The sequence below is a fragment of the Zonotrichia albicollis genome, chromosome 28 (assembly GCF_047830755.1).
Source record: "Zonotrichia albicollis isolate bZonAlb1 chromosome 28, bZonAlb1.hap1, whole genome shotgun sequence".
NCBI classification, from domain to species: Eukaryota; Metazoa; Chordata; class Aves; order Passeriformes; family Passerellidae; genus Zonotrichia; species Zonotrichia albicollis.
In genome coordinates this window covers 5096693-5115882 of record NC_133846.1, presented here as the reverse complement: position 1 = coordinate 5115882, position 19190 = coordinate 5096693, and the positions used below count along the sequence as shown (strand labels likewise).

Genomic DNA, 19190 nt, shown 5'->3' with positions numbered 1-19190 from the left:
CAGGGGTACTCATAAGCTTTCTCAGCAGTTTTTATATCATAAATGTATTATATATAATATGTATTCTATATATTATATATATTATACATAATATATGTAATATATATAATATAGAATATATAAAATACAGAATATATATGGAATATATAATACACATTCTATATTATATTGAAGCCCTAAAGCAGATAGCCTTCCAGAAGTAATGGGTTAAAACATGGAATGAGAGGCATGTAAAGAAGGGCCTAGCACTAGAACACACGGAGAAAGCACAGCACTAGGAAAACAGAGCAATAAATTAGATAAAAGGTAGAGCATCATGACAGGGGAAGAGATAGGTATAGGAGAAACTAATAAGCTAAGCAGGTTTAGAGCCAGCAATGTCAAAACGACCCTAAGGGTTTTGCCAAGCCACGGGATCTAAGCCAAATACACCAGGAATTGACCAAATTAGGAAAAGAGTTCAAAAGTTTAAAGAGGAAGACTCATCGGAAAGACCCCGTCTATGGTGAAGGCAACAGGAACGACCACCTGAAAATTCCCCAAAAGAGATGTCTCCACCTACGCTCCGCCTACACCACGCCCCATATGAATATGCATGATTATGTATCTGATCTGATGTAATCCTATACCCAAAATTGTATATAAGGCTTGCTTTTGCTATGTGAACTCAGAAATCCATTTTGTGATTTCTCCGACGCGTCGCTAATAAAAATACCTCCTGTTTAATTGACTTAAGCTGAGTCTGATTAGGCAGTCACTCTGCCTGTTTGGGGCAAAATTTGGCATCAATATATACATAATATATGTAATATATAAAATATAGAATATATAATATATATTCTATATAATATATATTCTATATATATTATATAGAATATAAAATATATATATATTCTATATATATTATACAGAATATATAATATATATATTCTAAAGCTATAGTTTCAAAGTTTCTATTCCCATTTTTTACTCATCAGCAGTTTCTATTCTCAATTTTTACTCATCAGCAGTTTCTATTTCCCCATTTTTACGTCACAATTCTGTACACTCTTGTGATTTCGTTTTTTTCAGGATGTATCCCAAAAGGAGTATCCCCAGATGGTGGGGGTCTGGTTTCTGAGAGAAGGATGAAGAATCCCAGCTGGTGAGGTCCAGATTCCAGATGTGGCTCCACCTTTTGATTGCAAGGACTATAAATCTCCTAACAGTGATGTCCAGCTTCCCTTGGTCAAAACTATAAATCCTTGAGGTGATAATCTTCCTTTCTCAAGCTGCTTTTCACTGTTTTGTTAAGGTGTAAGATAAGCATGTTTCCTTTTTATATATTCTAAAGCTATAGTTTCAAGGACACAAGCGATATTCTAAAATTATGCTTCAAAAGGTTATTATTGCAGAACTCAGCCACAAGCAGAAAGTTCCTGTCAAAAAGCAACGTCTTTAAAGCTTTAATTCAGATGCTCCTAAATCAACTTAAGACTTAAAAAGGTTAATTATGAACAAAGGATAGGTTCAAAGGCCTTCTTCCATGCTCATTAGAATGGGGTTAAACCCTTCCAAAACCCCAAACAGGGTGTGGGGCCAGGGCAGCCCAGGGGACCTGGCTGGTCCTGCCAGGGGAATAATGCCTGGATCTCCAGCTGGCCCCTTAATGAGGGTCACTAATTGCCATAAATCAATTTGGGTGGATCGGTTAGTGGGATGTGGGGAGAGGATCCAGCAGCAGGGACAGACGAGGCTGATGGATGGATGGATGGATGGATGGATGGATGGATGGATGGATGGATGGATGGATGGATGGATGGACAGTGTGGCAGGATGTCCCCACGAATCCAGGCCTGGCTTGGTCTGGATTGGGATCCTGATCCCAATCCCGCTCCCAATCCTTGATCCCGCTCCCGTTCCCACTCCCGATCCCTGACCCCAATCCCTGATCCCGTTCCCGCTCCAAATCCCAATCCCAGATCCCGTTCTCCATCCCAACCCCAATCCCGCTCCCAATCCCGCTCCCGTTCCCGATCCCAATCCCGCTCCCGTTCCCGCCGCTGCCCTCACGCAGCGCCCCGCGCGCCGGCGGTGACGTCACGCCGCGCCGGCGACGTCACCGCCGCGCCGGCGACGTCACCGCCGCGCCGGCGACGTCACCGCCGCGCCGGCGACGTCACCGCCGCGCCGGTGACGCCGTGCACGGGGCGCGCGGGCGGCAGCAATGGCGGCGGTGGCGGCGGCCGGAGCGGGAGCGGCGGGAGCGGCCGGGGCGGTGGCGGCCCCGCCGCGGGGCATCCGCACCTGGCTGCGCAGCGCCTTCCGCTTCGCCACCGACCGCAACGACTTCCGCAGGTCGGCACCGGGAGCGGGGCACGGATGGGGCCGGGATCGAGGCCGGGCCCGGAGCAGGGGTCCGGGTCGGGATCGGGAGCCCGGTGTCCGTCCCTGGCCTGGAGCAGGAGCAGGACAGGGATTGACCCTCGATCCCTGCGTCCAGTTCGGGCTCCTCGCCTCAGGGAGGACATTTTGGGGTCGGAGCGGGTCCGGGGAAGGGAGCGGAGCTGGAGGGGCCTGGAGAGTCCTGAGGGAGCTGGGAAGGGTTTGGAGAGTCCTGAGGGAGCTGGGAAGGGTTTGGAGAAATCTGGGAAGGGTTTGGAGAGTCCTGAGGGAGCCAGGAAGGGTTTGGAGAGGCCTGGGAAGGGTTTGGAGAGTCCTGAGGGAGCTGGGAAGGGTTTGGAGGGTCTTGAGGGAGCTGGGCAGGGTTTGGAGAGTCCTGAGGGAGCTGGGAAGGGTTTGGAGGATCCTGAGGGAGCTGGGAAGGGTTCGGAGGGTCCTGAGGGAGCTGGGCAGGGTTTGGAGAGTCCTGAGGGAGCTGGGAAGGGTTTGGAGGGTCCTGAGGGAGCTGGGCAGGGTTTGGAGGGTCCTGAGGGAGCTGGGCAGGGGCTCAGCCCGGAGCAAAGGAGGCCCAGGGGGAATTTCTGGCTCTGCACAACTCCCTGCCAGGAGGGCACAGCCGGGGGGGATTTGGGATCTCATCCCAGGGAACAGGGACAGGAGGAGAGGGAACAGCCTCAGGCTGGGCTGGGGAGGCTCAGGTTGGACAGCAGCAGGAATTTCCTCATGGAAACGGCTGGAAGGGGCTGCCCAGGGGGGTTTGGAGCGCCCATCCCTGGAGGTGGCACTCAGGGTGGGGATCGGGCACAGCCTGGATTCGGGTGAACTTTCCCAGTATCTTTCCCGAGCTCAGCGTTTCTGGGGCTCTGTGATTGCAGGAACCTGCTGCTGAACCTGGGGCTCTTTGCCGCCGGGGTCTGGGTGGCCCGGAACCTCACCGACATCGACCTGATGGCGCCGCAGCCCGTGCCGTAGCTCCGGTCAGCGCGGGGGAGGCACCGAGGGGCGGGATCGGGAACATCCTGAGCTGGGAGGGACCCGCAGGGATCGAATCCAACCCCTGCCCTGCTCAGACACCCCAGGATCCCACCTGGGATCCCTGAGAGCCCAAAATCCCACCTGGGTGTCCCTAAGATCCCAAAATCCCACTCTGGCCATCCATGAGATGCCAAAATCCCACTCTGGGCGTCCATGAGATGCCAAAATCCCACTCTGGGTGTCCCTGAGATGCCAAAATCCCACTCTGGGCGTCCCTGAGAGCCCAAAATCCCACCTGGGCGTCCCTAAGATCCCAAAATCCCACCTGGGTGTCCCTAAGATCCCAAAATCCCACCTGGGCATTCCTGAGATGCCAAAATCCCACCTGGGCATTCCTGAGATGCCAAAATCCCACCTGGCCATCCATGAGATGCCAAAATCCCACCTGGGCATTCCTGAGATGCCAAAATCCCACCCTGGGGAGCTCTGGCAGCCTCGGGGTTGTTCCCATTCCCTGGGCAGTGCCCCAAACCCTCTGGGGAGGAGGAACCTTTTCCAAAATCCCCCCTCAAAACTCCCAAATCCAGCCCTGCCCTGGCTGCTGGCCCTGCTCACCAGGGTTTGGAGCTGCAGCCCCCCCAAAGCTGAACAAACCCCCCCAAAAACTGACCCTGCCACCCCAGCACAGCACTGTCACCACTTGAGGTGACACAAATCAGGGTGAGCCCGCCCCAAACCCCACAGAAACCCCTTTTTACCAGATTTTAGAGCAGAATCAGCTCCCCTGATGGTGCTGACTCCTGTCCCAGGAAGGAGCTGGACAGCAGAGCTCACCCTCCCACCAGGACTGGAGCTGTGGAGCTGCTCAGATCCCTTTGGAGCTGCTCAGATCCCACCTGGAGCTGCTCAGATCCCACCTGGAGCTGCTCAGATCCCTTTGGAGTTGTTCTCATCCCACCTGGAGCTTCTGAGATAGCCTTGGAGCTGCTAAAATCCCTCTGGATCTGCTCAGATCCCTTTGGAGCTCCTCTGGTTCCACCTGGAGCTGCTCTGGTCCCCCCTGTCCTGCCTGGAGCAGTGACAAGGACAAAAGGTTCAATGCTGAGAGGAAGATTTGGTTTCCCATTCATTCCTCGAGGATGGAATTTCCTCCTGTACCCCCCCAACCCCAGATGTTTATTAAATTTTATGGAATAACAACACAACCCACTGGAATTTCTTTCTTTCTTTTTTTTTTTTCTCTTTGTTTGTTTTTTCTTTCTTTTTTTTTTTTTTCTTAATAAGAAATTTCAGCTTACAAAAAAAAACAAGGTGTAAAAAGAGTAAAGATTTACAAAATAACAACAACAACAAAAAAAATCATCAGAACATGATTTCTGTTTCACACCCAGAGAGAGAGACAGGGACGAGCCCAGCCCTGGGAGCCAGCAGCTGGAATGGGAATCAGGGAAAATCCAGCCTGGGATGGGAATCAGGGAAAATCCAGCCTGGGATGGAAATCCAGCCTGGGATGGAAATCCAGGGAAATCCAGCCTGGGATGGAACTGAAATCCAGCCTGGGATGGGAATCCAGCCTGGGATGGAAATCCAGGGAAATCCAGCCTGGGATGGAAATCAGGGAAAATCCAGCCTGGGATGGAAATCAGGGAAATCCAGCCTGGGATAAAAATCCAGCCTGGGATGGAGCTGAAATCCAATCCAGCCTGGGATGGAACTCCAGGCTCTCCCTGACCCCATTCCAGCTGTGATCCCACTCCAGCTCTGTGCCCTGATCCCATCCCTGCCCCATCCCATTCCTGCCCTGATCCCAATCCCTGCTCTGATTTCATCCCTGCTCTGATCCCTGATCCCATCCCTGCCTTGATCCCATCCCTGCCCTGATCCCATTCCAGCCATGATCCCATTCCTGCCCCATCCCATCCCTGATTCCTGCTCTGATCCCATCCCCGATTCCACTCCTGCCCCAATCCCATCCCTACTGTGATCCCACTGCTCCCTGACCCCATCCCTGATCCCTTCCCTGCCATGATCCCTGATCCCATTCCTGCTCTGATCCCATTCCTGATCCCACTCCTGCCCCATCCCATCCCTACTCTGATCCCTGATCCCATTCCTCCCTGAACCCTGCCCTGATCCCATTCCAGCCCTGATTCCTGATCCCATTCCTGCCCCATCCCATCCCTGATTCCTGCCCTGAACCCAATCCCTGATCCCACTCCTGCCCCATCCCATCCCTACTCTGATCCCTGATCCCATTCCTGCTCTGATCCCATCCCTGATGCCATTCCTGCCCTGTTCCCATCCCACTCCCACCCCAATTCCATCCCTGCTTTGATCCCACTCCTGCCCTGGCCCCATCCAAGCTGTGATCCCATTCCTGATCCCACTCCTGCCCCAATCCCATCCCTACTCTGATCCCTGATCCCATGCCTGCCCTGACCCCATCCCATCCCTGATTCCTGCTCTGATCCCATCCTTGGTCCCACTCCTGCCCCATCCCATTCCTGCTCTGATCCCATTCCTGATCCCACTCCTGCCCCATCCCATCCCTACTCTGATCCCTGATCCCATTCCTGCTCTGATCCCATCCCTGATCCCATTCCTGCCCCATCCCATCCCTGATTCCTGCCCTGAACCCAATCCCTGATCCCACTCCTGCCCCAATCCCATCCCTACTCTGATCCCTGATCCCATTCCTGCTCTGATCCCTGATCCCATTCCTGCTGATCCCATCCCTGATCCATCCCATCCCTGATTCCTGCTCTGATCCCATCCTTGATCCCACTCCTGCCCCATCCCTTCCCTGCCATGATCCCTGATCCCATTCCTGCTCTGAACCCAATCCCTGATCCCACTCCTGCCCCAATCCCATCCCTACTCTGATCCCTGACCCCATCCAAGCTGTGATCCCATTCCTGCCCTGAACCCAATCCCTGATCCCATTCCTGCCCCATCCCATCCCTGATTCCTGCTCTGATCCCATCCCTGCCCCGTTCCCATGCCATCCCCGATCCCATTCCTGCCCCATCCCATCCCTGATTCCTGCCCCAATCCCATCCCTGCCCTGTTCCCATCCCATCCCCGCCCTGATCCCATCCCTGCCCCAATCCCATCCCCGCCCTGCCCCCATTCCCCGCAGTTCCCCAGGTCAGGGCGAGCTGAGCCCCAGCAGTGCCCAGCGCAGCCGGGAGCGTTTCCCTGGTGGCAGTGTCCCTCTGTGTCCCTGTCACTGGCTGTGGGTGGCAAACACCTGAGTGTGGAGTGGTTTGTGTGGCACTGCTGCCGTGCCCTGCAGCGTTCTCTGCGTGTAGAAGAGGATGTAGGCCTGCGTCTGGCACACCTCCTCCACACTGCACACATTCAGCCGCGAGTCATTGCAGTGCACCCAAAATCCTGCGAAAAGGGAAAAAAATCCTTTTAGCTGAGCCTGGATCCCCTTTAATCCTGGAACTGCTCCCAGGAAACATCCACAGCAGAAAAGGCAGCTCTGGCTTCTCCTGTAAGCTGGAAAAGGGGTTTAATTCCATTTTAAATATAATTTTAATATAATTTTAATTATATTTTTAATAAGCATAATTTTAATTAAATATAAATTTAATACAATTGCTTAAATACATTTATAATACATTATAGTATAGTATTATATAATAAAATACATAAATACATTATTACATAATGTATTTATGCATTTTATTATATAATACTATACTATAATGTATTATACTATTATTATATACTATTAATACATAATGTATTAATACATTATGTAATAAATACATAAAATACATTATAGTATAGTATTATATAATATTTAAAATATTTATTATTCTATGTATATATTCTTTTTATAAAGAATATATAAATATATATAAATATAAAGTATAAGTATTATATTAATTATTATATATAAGTATAAATATATAAATACTTATTATAAAGAATATATCATTATATATTATAAAATTCTATTATTATATTATTATATAATAAATTATAATTTATTATATATATAATTTATAATTATAATAAATTATTAATATATTAATATTATATCTTTTATAAAATTCTATTATTTAAATATATATTTTTATATAAACGAAACCTACAGTTTTTAATATAATTTTTAAATTTAGTTTTTAATATAATTTAAAAATATATCATTTTAAATATAATTTAAATATAAATTTTAATATAATTTAAAATATATTTTTAATAAGCATAATTTTAATATAAATATAAATTTAATACCATTGCTTAAGTACATTATAGTATAGTATTATATAAATATAATATATTTAAAGCATTCTATTATTCTATTTATATATTCTTTTTATAAAGAATATATAAATATATAAAAATATATAAAAATATATATAAATATAAAGTATAATATAAGTATAAATATATAAATATATAAATATTCTTATTATAAAGAATATATAATTATATTTTATAAAATTCTATTATAAGCATTCTATTATTCCTTTTATAAAGAATATATGAATATATTTTATAAAATCCTATTATTTATTAAATCATTATTATAATGTAGTAAATTATAATTTATTATATATTATTATAGATATAAAATTTATAATTATAATAAATCATTATTATTTATAATAATTTATATTATATTGATTTATTATTTATTTATTATATTATATAAATTAATTTATTATTTTATATAATAATTTATATTATAATAATTTATATTATAATAAATTATTATTATTATATCTTTTATAAAATTCTATTATTTAAATATATATTTTTATATAAATGAAACATACAGTTTTTGATATAATTTTTAAATTTCGTTTTTAATATAATTTAAAAATATATCATTTTAAATATAATTTTAATATAAATTTTAATATAATTTAAATTATATCTTTAATAAGCATAATTTTAATATAAATATAAATTTAATACAATTGCTTAAATACATTATAGTATTATATAATATTTAAAATATTCTATTATTCTATGTATATATTCTTTTTATAAAGAATATATAAATATATTTTATAAAATTCTATTATTTATTATATTATTATTACAATATAATAAATTATAATTTATTATATATCTTATTATAGATATATAATTTATAATTATAATAAATTATTAATATATTAAATCTTTTATAAATTCTATTATTTAAATATATATTTTTATATAAATGAAACATACAGTTTTTAATATAATTTTTAAATTTAGTTTTTAATATAATTTAAAAATATATCATTTTAAATATTTTAATATAAATTTTAATATAATTTAAATTATATTTTTAATAAGCATAATTTTAATATAAATATAAATTTAATACAATTGCTTAAATACATTATAGGATAGTATTATATAATATTTAAAATATTTATTATTCTATGTATATATTCTTTTTATAAAGAATATATAAATATATATATAAATATAAAGAATAAGTATTATATTAATTATATATATAAGTATTAATTATATATATAAGTATTAATTTTATATATAAGTATTATATTAATTATTATATATAAGTATAAATATATAAATATTCTTATTATAAAGAATATATCATTATATATTATAAAATTCTATTATTATATTATTATATAATAAATTATAATTTATTATATATATAATTTATAATTATAATAAATTATTAATATATTATTATATATTTTATAAAATTCTATTATTTATTATATTATTATTACAATATAATAAATTATAATTTATTATATATCTTATTATAGATATATAATTTATAATTATAATAAATTATTAATATATTATATCTTTTATAAATTCTATTATTTAAATATATATTTTTATATAAATGAAACATACAGTTTTTAATATAATTTTTAAATTTAGTTTTTAATATAATTTAAAAATATATCATTTTAAATATTTTAATATAAATTTTAATATAATTTAAATTATATTTTTAATAAGCATAATTTTAATATTAATATAAATTTAATACAATTGCTTAAATACATTATAGGATAGTATTATATAATATTTAAAATATTTATTATTCTATGTATATATTCTTTTTATAAAGAATATATAAATATATATATAAATATAAAGTATAAGTATTATATTAATTACATATATAAGTATTAATTTTATATATAAGTATTATATTAATTATTATATATAAGTATAAATATATAAATATTCTTATTATAAAGAATATATCATTATATATTATAAAATTCTATTATTATATTATTATATAATAAATTATAATTTATTATATATATAATTTATAATTATAATAAATTATTAATATATTATTATATATTTTATAAAATTCTATTATTTAAATATATATTTTTATATAAACGAAACACAGTTTTTAATAGAATTTTTAAAATATAATTTTAAATATTATTTATTTATTATATAAATATATGCGTATATATAATATTATATACAATATATAATTTTAAATATAATTTTAAAAAGATAACTTTGGGGGTGCTTTACAAATATCAAATCATGATTTAATCAGCCCAAAAGCTGAATTAGAATTTTAAAATAGAATTTTAAAAATACAGTCTTTATTAGAATTTTAAAATATATAATTTTTTAAAAAAATATTTTTTGGGGTGCTTTAGAAATATCAAATCATTATTTAATCAGCCCAAAAGCTGAATTAGAATTTTAAAATTTTTTGAGGGAGGATTCAAAGGAGGGAAAATCCAAGGAAAGGGAGAGGTTTGAAAAAATTAAAAAAGCAAAAGTAAATGCTAAAAATAAGAATACACAGGGAAAACAAACTACTGAAGGATCCCAAGGAAGTGGAATATTCAAAGGAGGGAAAATCCAAGGAAAGGGAGAGTTTTGAAAAAATTAAAAAAGCAAAATAAATGCTAAAAATAAGAATCCACAGGGGAAACAAACTACTGAAGGGCAAGGAGTGCATCCCAAGGAAGTGGAATTTTGAGGGAGGATTCAAAGCAGGGAAATCCAAGGAAAAGGAGAGGTTTGAAAAAATTAAAAAAGCAAAAGTAAAAGCTAAAAAAAGAAGAATACACAAGGAAAACAAACTACTGAAGGATCCCAAGGAAGTGGAATATTCAAAGGAGGGAAAATTCAAGGAAAGGGAGAGGTTTGAAAAAATGAAAATAAAAAAGTAAATGCTAAAAATAAGAATACACAGGGAAAACAAGGATCCCAAGGAAGTGGAATTTTGAGGGAGGTTCCAAAGGAGGGAAATCCAAAGAAAAGGAGAGGTTTGAAAAAATTAAAATAAAAAAGCAAACGTAAATGCTAAAAAAAATAAGAATACACAGGGAAAACAAACTACTGAAGGATCCCAAGGAAGTGGAATATTCAAAGGAGGGAAATCCAAGGAAAGGGAGAGATTTGAAAAAATTAAAATCAAAAAGCAAAAGTAAATGCTTAAAAAATAGAAAAAAAACTACTGAAGGGCAAGGAGTGCATCCCAAGGAAGTGGAATTTTGGGGGAGGGTTCAGAGGAGGGAAATCCAAGGAAAAGGAGAGGTTTGAAAGAATTAAAATAAAAAAGTAAATGCTTAAAAAATAGATAAAAAATAAGAATACACAGGGGAAACAAACTACTGAAGGGCAAGGAGTGGATCCCAAGGAAGTGGAATACTCAAAGGAGGGAAATCCAAGGAAAGGGAGAGGCTTGAAAAAATTAAAATAAAAAAGCAAACGTAAATGCTTAAAAAATATATAAAAAACTACTGAAGGGCAAGGAGTGGATCCCAAGGAAGTGGAATTTTGGGGGAGGGTTCAGAGGCGGGAAATCCAAGGAAGGGGAGGGGTTTGGGAGCGGCTCCCTCACGCGGCTCCCTCACGCGGCCCCCTCACGCACCGCCCTCGGTGTTGTAGCAGTAGGCCGTGTAGTGCCCCGAGCCGAAGCCCTTGCCGTGATGCATCACCACGGCCGACAGGTCGTACACGCAGCAGGCCGAGCCCGGGGAGGCCGGCGGGTCCCTGCAGCAGAACGGCTCCATGTTCAGCACCTGCTCAAAGAGCACGTGCACCCCGATCTTCTCGCGGTGATTGCGCTCAGACCACCTGCAAACACAAAGCGCGGCCTCAGGGCGCTCGGCGGAGCCAAAGCTGGGGGGGTTGAATGAAAATTCCCAATAAAAATTCATCAAATCCATAAATCCCACACTCAGGGTGCTCAGCCCTGAGTTTCAGCCCAAAATCCCCCTCATACACAAATCCCACACTCAAGGTGCTCAGCAGAACCAAATCTGGGGGGTTGAAACGAAATTCCCAATAAAAATTCACCAAACACATAAATCCCACACTCAGGGTGCTCAGCAGAGCCAAATCTGGGGGGGTTGAATCGAAATTCCCTGCAAAAACCCACCAAACACACAAAGCCTGAACTCAGGGGGCTCAGCAGAACCAAATCTGGGGGTTTCACCCCAAAATCCCCTGCAGGAATGCCCAAATACATAAATCCCACACTCAGGGTGCTCAGCCCTGAGTTTCAGCCCAAAATTCCCCTCATACACAAATCCCACACTCAAGGTGCTCAGCGGAGCCAAATCTGGGGGTCTGAAACAAAATCCCCTGCAAAAATTCACCAAACACACAAAGCCTGAACTCAGGGGGCTCAGCAGAACCAAATCTGGGGGTTTGAATCAAAATTCCCAATAAAAAGTCACCAAACACACAAAGCCTGAACTCAGGGGGCTCAGCAGAACCAAATCTGGGAGGTTTGAACCAAAATCCCTTGAAGGAATGCCCCAAAGAACAAATCCCACATTCAGGGTGCTCAGCAGAACCAAATGTGGGGGTTTTGCCCCAAAATCCCCTTCAGGAATGCCCCAAACACACAAATCCCACACTCAGGGTGCTCAGCAGGACCAAACCCAGGGGTTTCACCCCAAAATCTCCTTCAGGAACCTCCCATCCCAACAAATCCCACACTCAGAGCACTCTGTAACCAAATCCAGGGGTTTCACCCCAAAATCTCCCTTTGCCATTGATAGTTTTTATTTTAGGTGGGGTATTTTTGAGCCAGATTTCTCCTCTGAGAAATCCACCTTTAAAATCCTCAGTGCTACCCATAAAACCCTCTTACACCCACCCTCACCACTTTTCCTCATATTTTCAGCTTTTTCTGCTTTCTTTTTTTTTTATTTTTTTCTTTTTTCCCCAGGTAAACACCAATATTGGCATTGAATTCTCTCCATCTCCCACCTTCCACTCAGCTTCCTGACCTCTCCTTCCAAGCTGCCTGCAAACTCGATTAAAACCCGAAAAAATGAAGAATTAAATGCACAAAATATTAAATTGTTTAAAAAAAAAAAGCCCTGCAAAGAGGCAACACAAGGGGGTTTCACAAATGTGACGGCTCAGAAGTTACACAGCTGATTTTAGCAAGAACTGAGCGTATTTAAAGGCAAATTTTTGGATATTTTTTCCCCAAAATTTCCTCACCTGAAGCGTTTAAGGTGCAGCCGGAGGACCTGAGGTAGTCTGTAGATCAGCAACTGCTTTTTAGCTTCACTCAGAACAAGAGGTTTGGGAGAAGATTTTCGCCTTTTGCCTGCCAAAAACAAACCCCAAAACCCCCCCAAAAAGCAAAGATGATCAGGATTAATTAATTCCCCCAAGAGAAAAACCAGCACAGGGTGAAATCTTTTCATTGACTCTTTCCAGCTGGAAAAATGCAGCCTGAGCCATTCAAAATTCCTTAAAAGTCACTCAGAATTCCTTAAAAGTCACTCAGAATTCCTTAAAAGTTACTCAGAATTCCTTAAAAGTTATTCAGAATTCCTTTAAAAGCCACTAAAGAATTCCTCAGCTGTTTAAATTCCTTAAAAGTCATTTAGATTTCCTCAAAAGCCATTCAGAATTCCTTTAAAATCATTCAGAATTCCTTAAAAATATTAGAATTCCTTAAAAATCATTCAGAAATCCTTAAAGTCATTCCAAATTCCTTAAAAGCAATTTAAAATCTTAGTGAGCTAGAATTCCTCAAAAGCCATTCAAAAATTCCTTTCAAGTAGAATTCCTGAGCAATTTAGAAATCCTTAAAAGCAATTTAAAATCTCTTAGTGAGCTAGAATTCCTCAGCCATTCAGAATTCCTTTAAAATCATTCAGAATTATTTCAAAACCATTTAGAATTCCTCAAAAGCCATTCAAAAATTCCTTTCAAGTAGAATTCCTTAAAAACCATTCAAAATTCCTTAAAAGCCATTCAAAATTCCTTTAAAGTAGAATTCCTTAAAAGCCATTCAAAATTCCCTAAAAGTAGAATCCCTGAGCCATTTAGAATTCCTTAAAACTAGAATTCCTTTAAAGCCATTCAGAATTCTTTAAAATCATTCAGAATTCTTTCAAAACCATTTAGAATTCCTTAAAAAGCATTCAAAATTCCTTTAAAGTAGAATTCCTTAAAAGCCATTCAGAATTCCCTAAAAGTAGAATCCCTGAGCCATTTAGAATTCCTTAAAAGCCATTCAAAAATTCCTTTAAAGTAGAATTCCTCAAAAGCCATTCAGAATTCTTTCAAAACCATTTAGAATTCCTTAAAAGTAGAATTCCTTTAAAGCCATTCAGAATTCCTTTAAAATCATTCAGAATTCTTTCAAAACCATTTAGAATTCCTTAAAAGCCATTCAAAATTCCTTTAAAGGAGAATTCCTGAGCCATTTAGAAATCCTTAAAAGCCATTCAAAAATTCCTTTGAAGTAGAATTCCTGAGCCATTTAGAATTCCTTTAAAGCCATTCAGAATTCCTTAAAAGTAGAATTCCTTAAAAGCCATTCAGAATTCCTTAAAAGCAATTTAAAATCTCTTAGTGAGCTAGATTTCCTCAGCCATTCAGAATTCCAAAGTATCAATGAATAACAAATAAATAAATTAATTAATTTCATTTCTTTTCCCTCCCAAAGAACCAAAGCAAACCGAGTTACGCCGGAACCGAACCCTCCCAATTTGTGGCCCAGGATTTATCCCAGCTCTGTTCCCAGCCCTGCAGGGGCAGGGGCAGTGCCAGGCTGGTGGCACTCACTGTTGCAGCGGTCACAGGTGTTCAGACCTCTGTAACCATGGAATAAACATCTGGATATAACCCTCCAGCAGAATCCTCTCCTTTTTTCTCTCCACCATGGCCAGAAGCTCTCTCTCCTGAGGGTAACGGAGCTCCTGACAAGCCTGGGCACCAGTGCCCTGCTGCAATCTCCAGCAGCCAAGGTATCTCTGGGGTAAAGCACCACAGTGCTGCCTTTGGCCCAGCAGTGAGGTCAGACTGACCCAGGCACCATCTAACTGGTTATATTGGGATTCATATTCCAATAAACAGGCACCTCACCCCCGGTTATTGAAGGAGCCCAGAAGCTCTCTCCTGAGGTAAACAGAGTCCCTGACAAGCCTGGACTTATTCAGTGCCCTGCTGCAATCTCCAGCAGCCAAGGTATCTCTGGGGTAAAACACCACAGTGCTGCCTTTGGCTCAGCAGCGAGCACCACACTGACCCAGGCACCATCTAACTGGTTATACTGGGATTCCTATTCCAAAGCCAGCCCTGCAGGGGCAGGGGCAGTGCCAGGCTGGTGGCACTCACTGTTGCAGCGGTCACAGGCGTTCAGACCTCTGTAACCATGGAATAAACATCTGGATATAACCCTCCAGCAGAATCCTCTCCTTTTATCTCTTCACCATCTCCAGAAGCTCTCTCTCCTGAGGTAAACAGAGCTCCTGACCAGCCTGGACTTGCTCAGTGCCCTGCTGCAATCTCCAGCAGCCAAGGTATCTCTGGGGTAAAACACCACAGTGCTGCCTTTGGCCCAGCAGTGAGGTCAGACTGACCCAGGCACAATCTAACTGGTTATATTGGGATTCATATTCCAATAAACAGGCACCTCACCCCCGGTTATTGAAGGAGCCCAGAAGCTCTCTCCTGAGGTAAACAGAGTTCCTGACAAGCCTGGACTTATTCAGTGCCCTGCTGCAATCTCCAGCGGCCAAGGTATCTCTGGGGTAAAGCACCACTCAGCAGCGAGCACCACACTGACCCAGGCACCATCTAACTGGTTATACTGGGATCCCTATTCCAAAGCCAGCCCTGCAGGGGCAGTGCCAGGCTGGTGGCACTCACTGTTGCAGCGGTCACAGGCGTAGATCCTGCCCTCCAGGGCCTCGCTCTCGGTGAACTTGGCCAGCATCTCGGTGAGCAGGCACTGCGCCTGGGGCTCGGGCAGCAGCCCCCTGGCCAGGGCGTGGTAGCGCTCGGGGAACTCCAGGGACAGGTCCCAGAAGGGCTCCACCGTGTTGGATTTGTAGTTGCACGTCCTGCAGGTGACCTGGGACAGGGACACAGGTGTTAGAGAGAAATAAAATGCTGGCCTTTGTCAGGGGTGACGCCGTTTGTCGGTGAGGGGAGACTCGGGCACTCAATAGGAGTGATGAGCAAATTCCGTTTATTGAAGAGAGCATCAGACACTTATACAGCGAATAATATTCTGAATATTCTGTAAGCCAATCAATCTATTGGTTAAACTCTAGCATAACTCATCTTCATACCTGAGGGGTTACACTCTCTTTTCTCATGGCTCTTTCACTGTTTGTTATTATACCACAGCTAGGCCCAAGGTCACTGCTGTCTGTGCAGGTGCAGGACTTGGAATTAGCCATGGTTTTGTACTTTTCCATTCCTTAGCACCTAAATTCCCAACATCCAGGGACACACAGCTGGCTGCGGGGAGGAAGTGAAATGCAGGGAATGCTCACAGCTTTGGGATTTGGGGTTTTCATCAGCTGGAAGGACAAAAGGGTCATCAAATCTGGACATGCACAGGACACCCCAAATCCCCCACATTGCATCCACCCATGGCTCACAGGAGGAGTTGCTGCTCCAACTTTGGGGGTAAGGAAAAGGGTTTTAGTGCTGTGACATGGATTTGAAATCTCCTTGTAGGGTCATTGGAAGAGTTGGGATAATCAAATTTGACTCCTGGCCATGCACAGGACACCCCAAATCCCCCACATTGCATCCACCCATGGCTCACAGGAGGAGCTGCTGCTCCAACCTTGGGGGGTAAAAACCACAAGGAAAAGGGTTTTAGTGCTGTAACATGGATTTGAAATTTGTAGGGTCATTGGAGGGGTTGGGATCTTCAAATCTGGCTCCTGGCCCTGCACAGGACACCCCAAATTCCTCACATTTGCATCCACCCATGTCTCACAGGTGTCACTGCTTCCACCATGGGAGGCAAAAAACCACAAGGAAAAGGATTTCAGTGATGTAACATGGATTTGAAATCTCCTTGTAGTGTCATTGGAAGGGTTAAAATCATCAAATCTGAATCCCAGTCCTGCACAGGATATCCCAAATTCCCCAGATTTACATCCATCTGTGGCTCACAGGAGGAGTTGCTGCTCCAACTTTGGGAGGAAAAAACCACAAGGGGCATAAAAAATGCAAAGGTACCTTAAAAACACATTCAAAGCCTAAAACCTCAGGACTAAAGACATTCAAACCCTAAAACCAGGGGCTCAGGACTTCTGTGTCTGTACAGGTCCCATCCAGAAGTGGCATAACTGAAGTGAATTTGTGCTAAATGTGACAAGGATGGAAATGGTGGCAATTCAAGGGATTTGTTCCTCATGAACTGGGAAATCCTAAGAGTCCTAAAAGACTCCTAAATGGGATCCTCAACATGCAGAGCTTTTGCCTAAAACCTCAGCATTAAAGACATTCAAACCCTAAAAAGAGGGGCTCAGGACTTCTGTGCCTGTACAGGTCTCATCCAGAAGTGGCACAACTGAAGTGAATTTCTGCTAAATGCGTTAAATTTGTGCATGTCCAAGGACGGAAATGGAATTTGTGCATTTCCAAGGATGGAAATGGTGGCAATTCAAGGGATTTTTTTCCTCAGGAATTGGGAACTCGACTCCTAAATGGGATCCTCAACGTGCAGAGCTCCTTGCTGTGAACAGCTCCAAGTGCAAAAGCAATTCCATACCTGGCTGAGCAGCTGCCCGTGGAAGATGGTGTTGACCACCTTGAGGACCTGCTTGGTGAGCTTCCTCTGCGAGAAGGGGATGAGGATCCTGCGCCTGCTGCTGCCCTCGGACTCGAGCTCCTGCTGCACCTTGTCCAGGAGCTCGCACAGGAACTCCTGCGCGTCCTGCTGGTCGTAGCCGCGGAAGGCGGGGATCAGGCTCCACACGGAGTGCAGCATGGCGAAGGGCGACACCAGGGCCCACTTGCCAGACCACATCACCCTGAACAGCGTGTGCAGCTCGTGGCACAGGGAGATGTGCTTGGAGCTGGGCTCCTTGGGCTGGATCAGCTCCAAGCTGCGGCTGATGGAGGAGCCGCCGTTCATGGAGCCCGGGGAGCTCTGAACCTTGTCAGGCTTCCCCGGCTCGCTGGCAGCGGCTCCGTTTGCCAGCCTGCCTGGCATCCTGGCCCTCCCGTTCACAGTTTTAGCTAAAAGTTCTTCTGTTTCACAGAGATCAAGAGTCAAGAAACATTCTCTGAACTTCTGGAGGTGGCTGAGCACCTGCAGGATGGAGTTCATGTAGCAAGTGTTGCCCAGGTTCCTCAGCCCCGTCACGCCGGGCGTCATCAGGGGCTGCCGGCGGATGGAGTAGAACTGCTTCAATCTCTGCCTTGAGGTAGGGGAAGCCGTGGCCACCTCCCTGAATTTCCTTGGGATCAAGCTCTCGCCGTGCACGTGGGACAGCAGCCTGGCGCTCTTCCTGGGGGGAGTGCTGGCCAGCTCCTCCAGGAGCTGCCTCTTCATCTCGCGCCGCCGCTGCCGAGCCGCCTCCTTCTTCCTCTCCAGCTCCTCCATCTGCTTCTTCTCCTTCAGTTTCAGCTGTCCCCGGGAGCTCCTGTGGAACCAGGTGCGCAGGGCCCTCGCCAGCAGGGCCTGGCGCCGGTGCCACAGCGCCGTCAGCATCTGGGACTGGCCCTGAGGGCTCCTCCTCCTCCAGGCGTCCTCGGCCAGCGCCGTGGAGCGCAGCGTCCTCCCGCTCCTCTGGCCCTTGATGGCCGACAGCGAGCTCCTCAGCAGCTTCAGGTCACCCTCGGGGTTGTCATTGAGCACGTAATCCTGGCAGAGGTAACAGAAGACGTAGAGCTCGTGCACCTCCATGGCCAAGGGGTGCCGGCTCTCCTGGAAGTGCCTCAGGGCGTGCTCCTCGATGTAGCGGCCGCACGCCACGTGCGAGCACTTGAGGCAGGCCCAGAGCGACTCGGTGGTGTGGCAATCCACGCACTGCCACTTCTGAGGGTTCAGGATCGAGTGGTCCTGGGCGAGTCGTAGCCGCCCCACATGTTTGCATCGATCCATGTCTCACAGCAGGAGTCGCTGCTCCGACCTTGGAGGGCAAAAAACCACGAGGGAAAGGGTTTTAGAGCTGTGACATGGATTTGAGATCTCCTTGTAGGGTCACTGGAAGGGTTAGCATCATCAAATCTGATTCTTGGCCCTCACAGCTCACCCCAAATTCCCCACATTTGCATCTATCTATCTATCTATCTATCTATCTATCTATCTATCTATCTCTCTCTCACAGGACGTGCTACTGACCCAAACCTGGGGGCAAAAAACCACAAGGAAAAGGGTTTTAGAGGTGTAACATGGATTTGAGATCTCCTTGTAGGGTCATTGGAAGGGTTGGGATCATTAAATCTGGCTTCTAGTCCTGCACACAATATTCTAAATTCCCCACATTTCCATCTACCTATGTCTCACAGGAGGAGTCGCTGCTCCGACCTTGGGGGGAAAAACACAAGGAAAAGAGCTGGGATATGGATTTGAGATCTTGTTGATGGGTCACTGGAAGGGTTGGGATCATCAAATC

General features: G+C 42.9%; 2 protein-coding genes across 15 annotated transcripts in view; one reads left to right on the top strand and one right to left on the bottom strand.

Moving 5' to 3' along the window:
- Positions 1 to 2141: 2141 nt before the first annotated feature.
- TOMM6 (translocase of outer mitochondrial membrane 6) lies at positions 2142 to 4562 on the top strand. Of its 8 annotated transcripts, none has more exons than XR_012577105.1 (4): positions 2142 to 2337; positions 3258 to 3359; positions 4203 to 4251; positions 4294 to 4562. XR_012577105.1 is itself a non-coding variant. In XM_074528055.1 (4 exons), exons 1-2 carry the CDS (start codon positions 2207 to 2209, stop codon positions 3352 to 3354), a joined length of 228 nt encoding a protein of 75 aa, XP_074384156.1. In that variant the 5' UTR covers positions 2142 to 2206; the 3' UTR covers positions 3355 to 3359; positions 4203 to 4231; positions 4273 to 4562. The 8 variants fall into 8 exon arrangements, 4 of the variants coding, with proteins under 4 accessions (XP_074384156.1, XP_074384155.1, XP_074384154.1 ...); XR_012577104.1 differs by having other exon boundaries at positions 4119 to 4231; positions 4273 to 4562; XM_074528055.1 differs by having other exon boundaries at positions 4203 to 4231; positions 4273 to 4562.
- A 1915-nt stretch (positions 4563 to 6477) lies between these two features.
- Positions 6478 to 19190, bottom strand: part of USP49 (ubiquitin specific peptidase 49) — a 29499-nt gene continuing 16786 nt past the window's right edge. For all 7 annotated transcript variants that reach the window (XM_074528152.1, XM_074528155.1, XM_074528154.1 and 4 more), the window contains 5 exons: positions 17339 to 18704; positions 15472 to 15676; positions 12805 to 12913; positions 11216 to 11421; positions 6478 to 6750 (listed from right to left, as the gene is read on the bottom strand). In XM_074528152.1, the coding sequence (XP_074384253.1) occupies positions 6584 to 6750; positions 11216 to 11421; positions 12805 to 12913; positions 15472 to 15676; positions 17339 to 18676 (2025 nt within the window). In that variant the 5' untranslated portion in view covers positions 18677 to 18704 and the 3' untranslated portion in view covers positions 6478 to 6583. The remainder of the gene's footprint in view (positions 6751 to 11215; positions 11422 to 12804; positions 12914 to 15471; positions 15677 to 17338; positions 18705 to 19190) is intronic.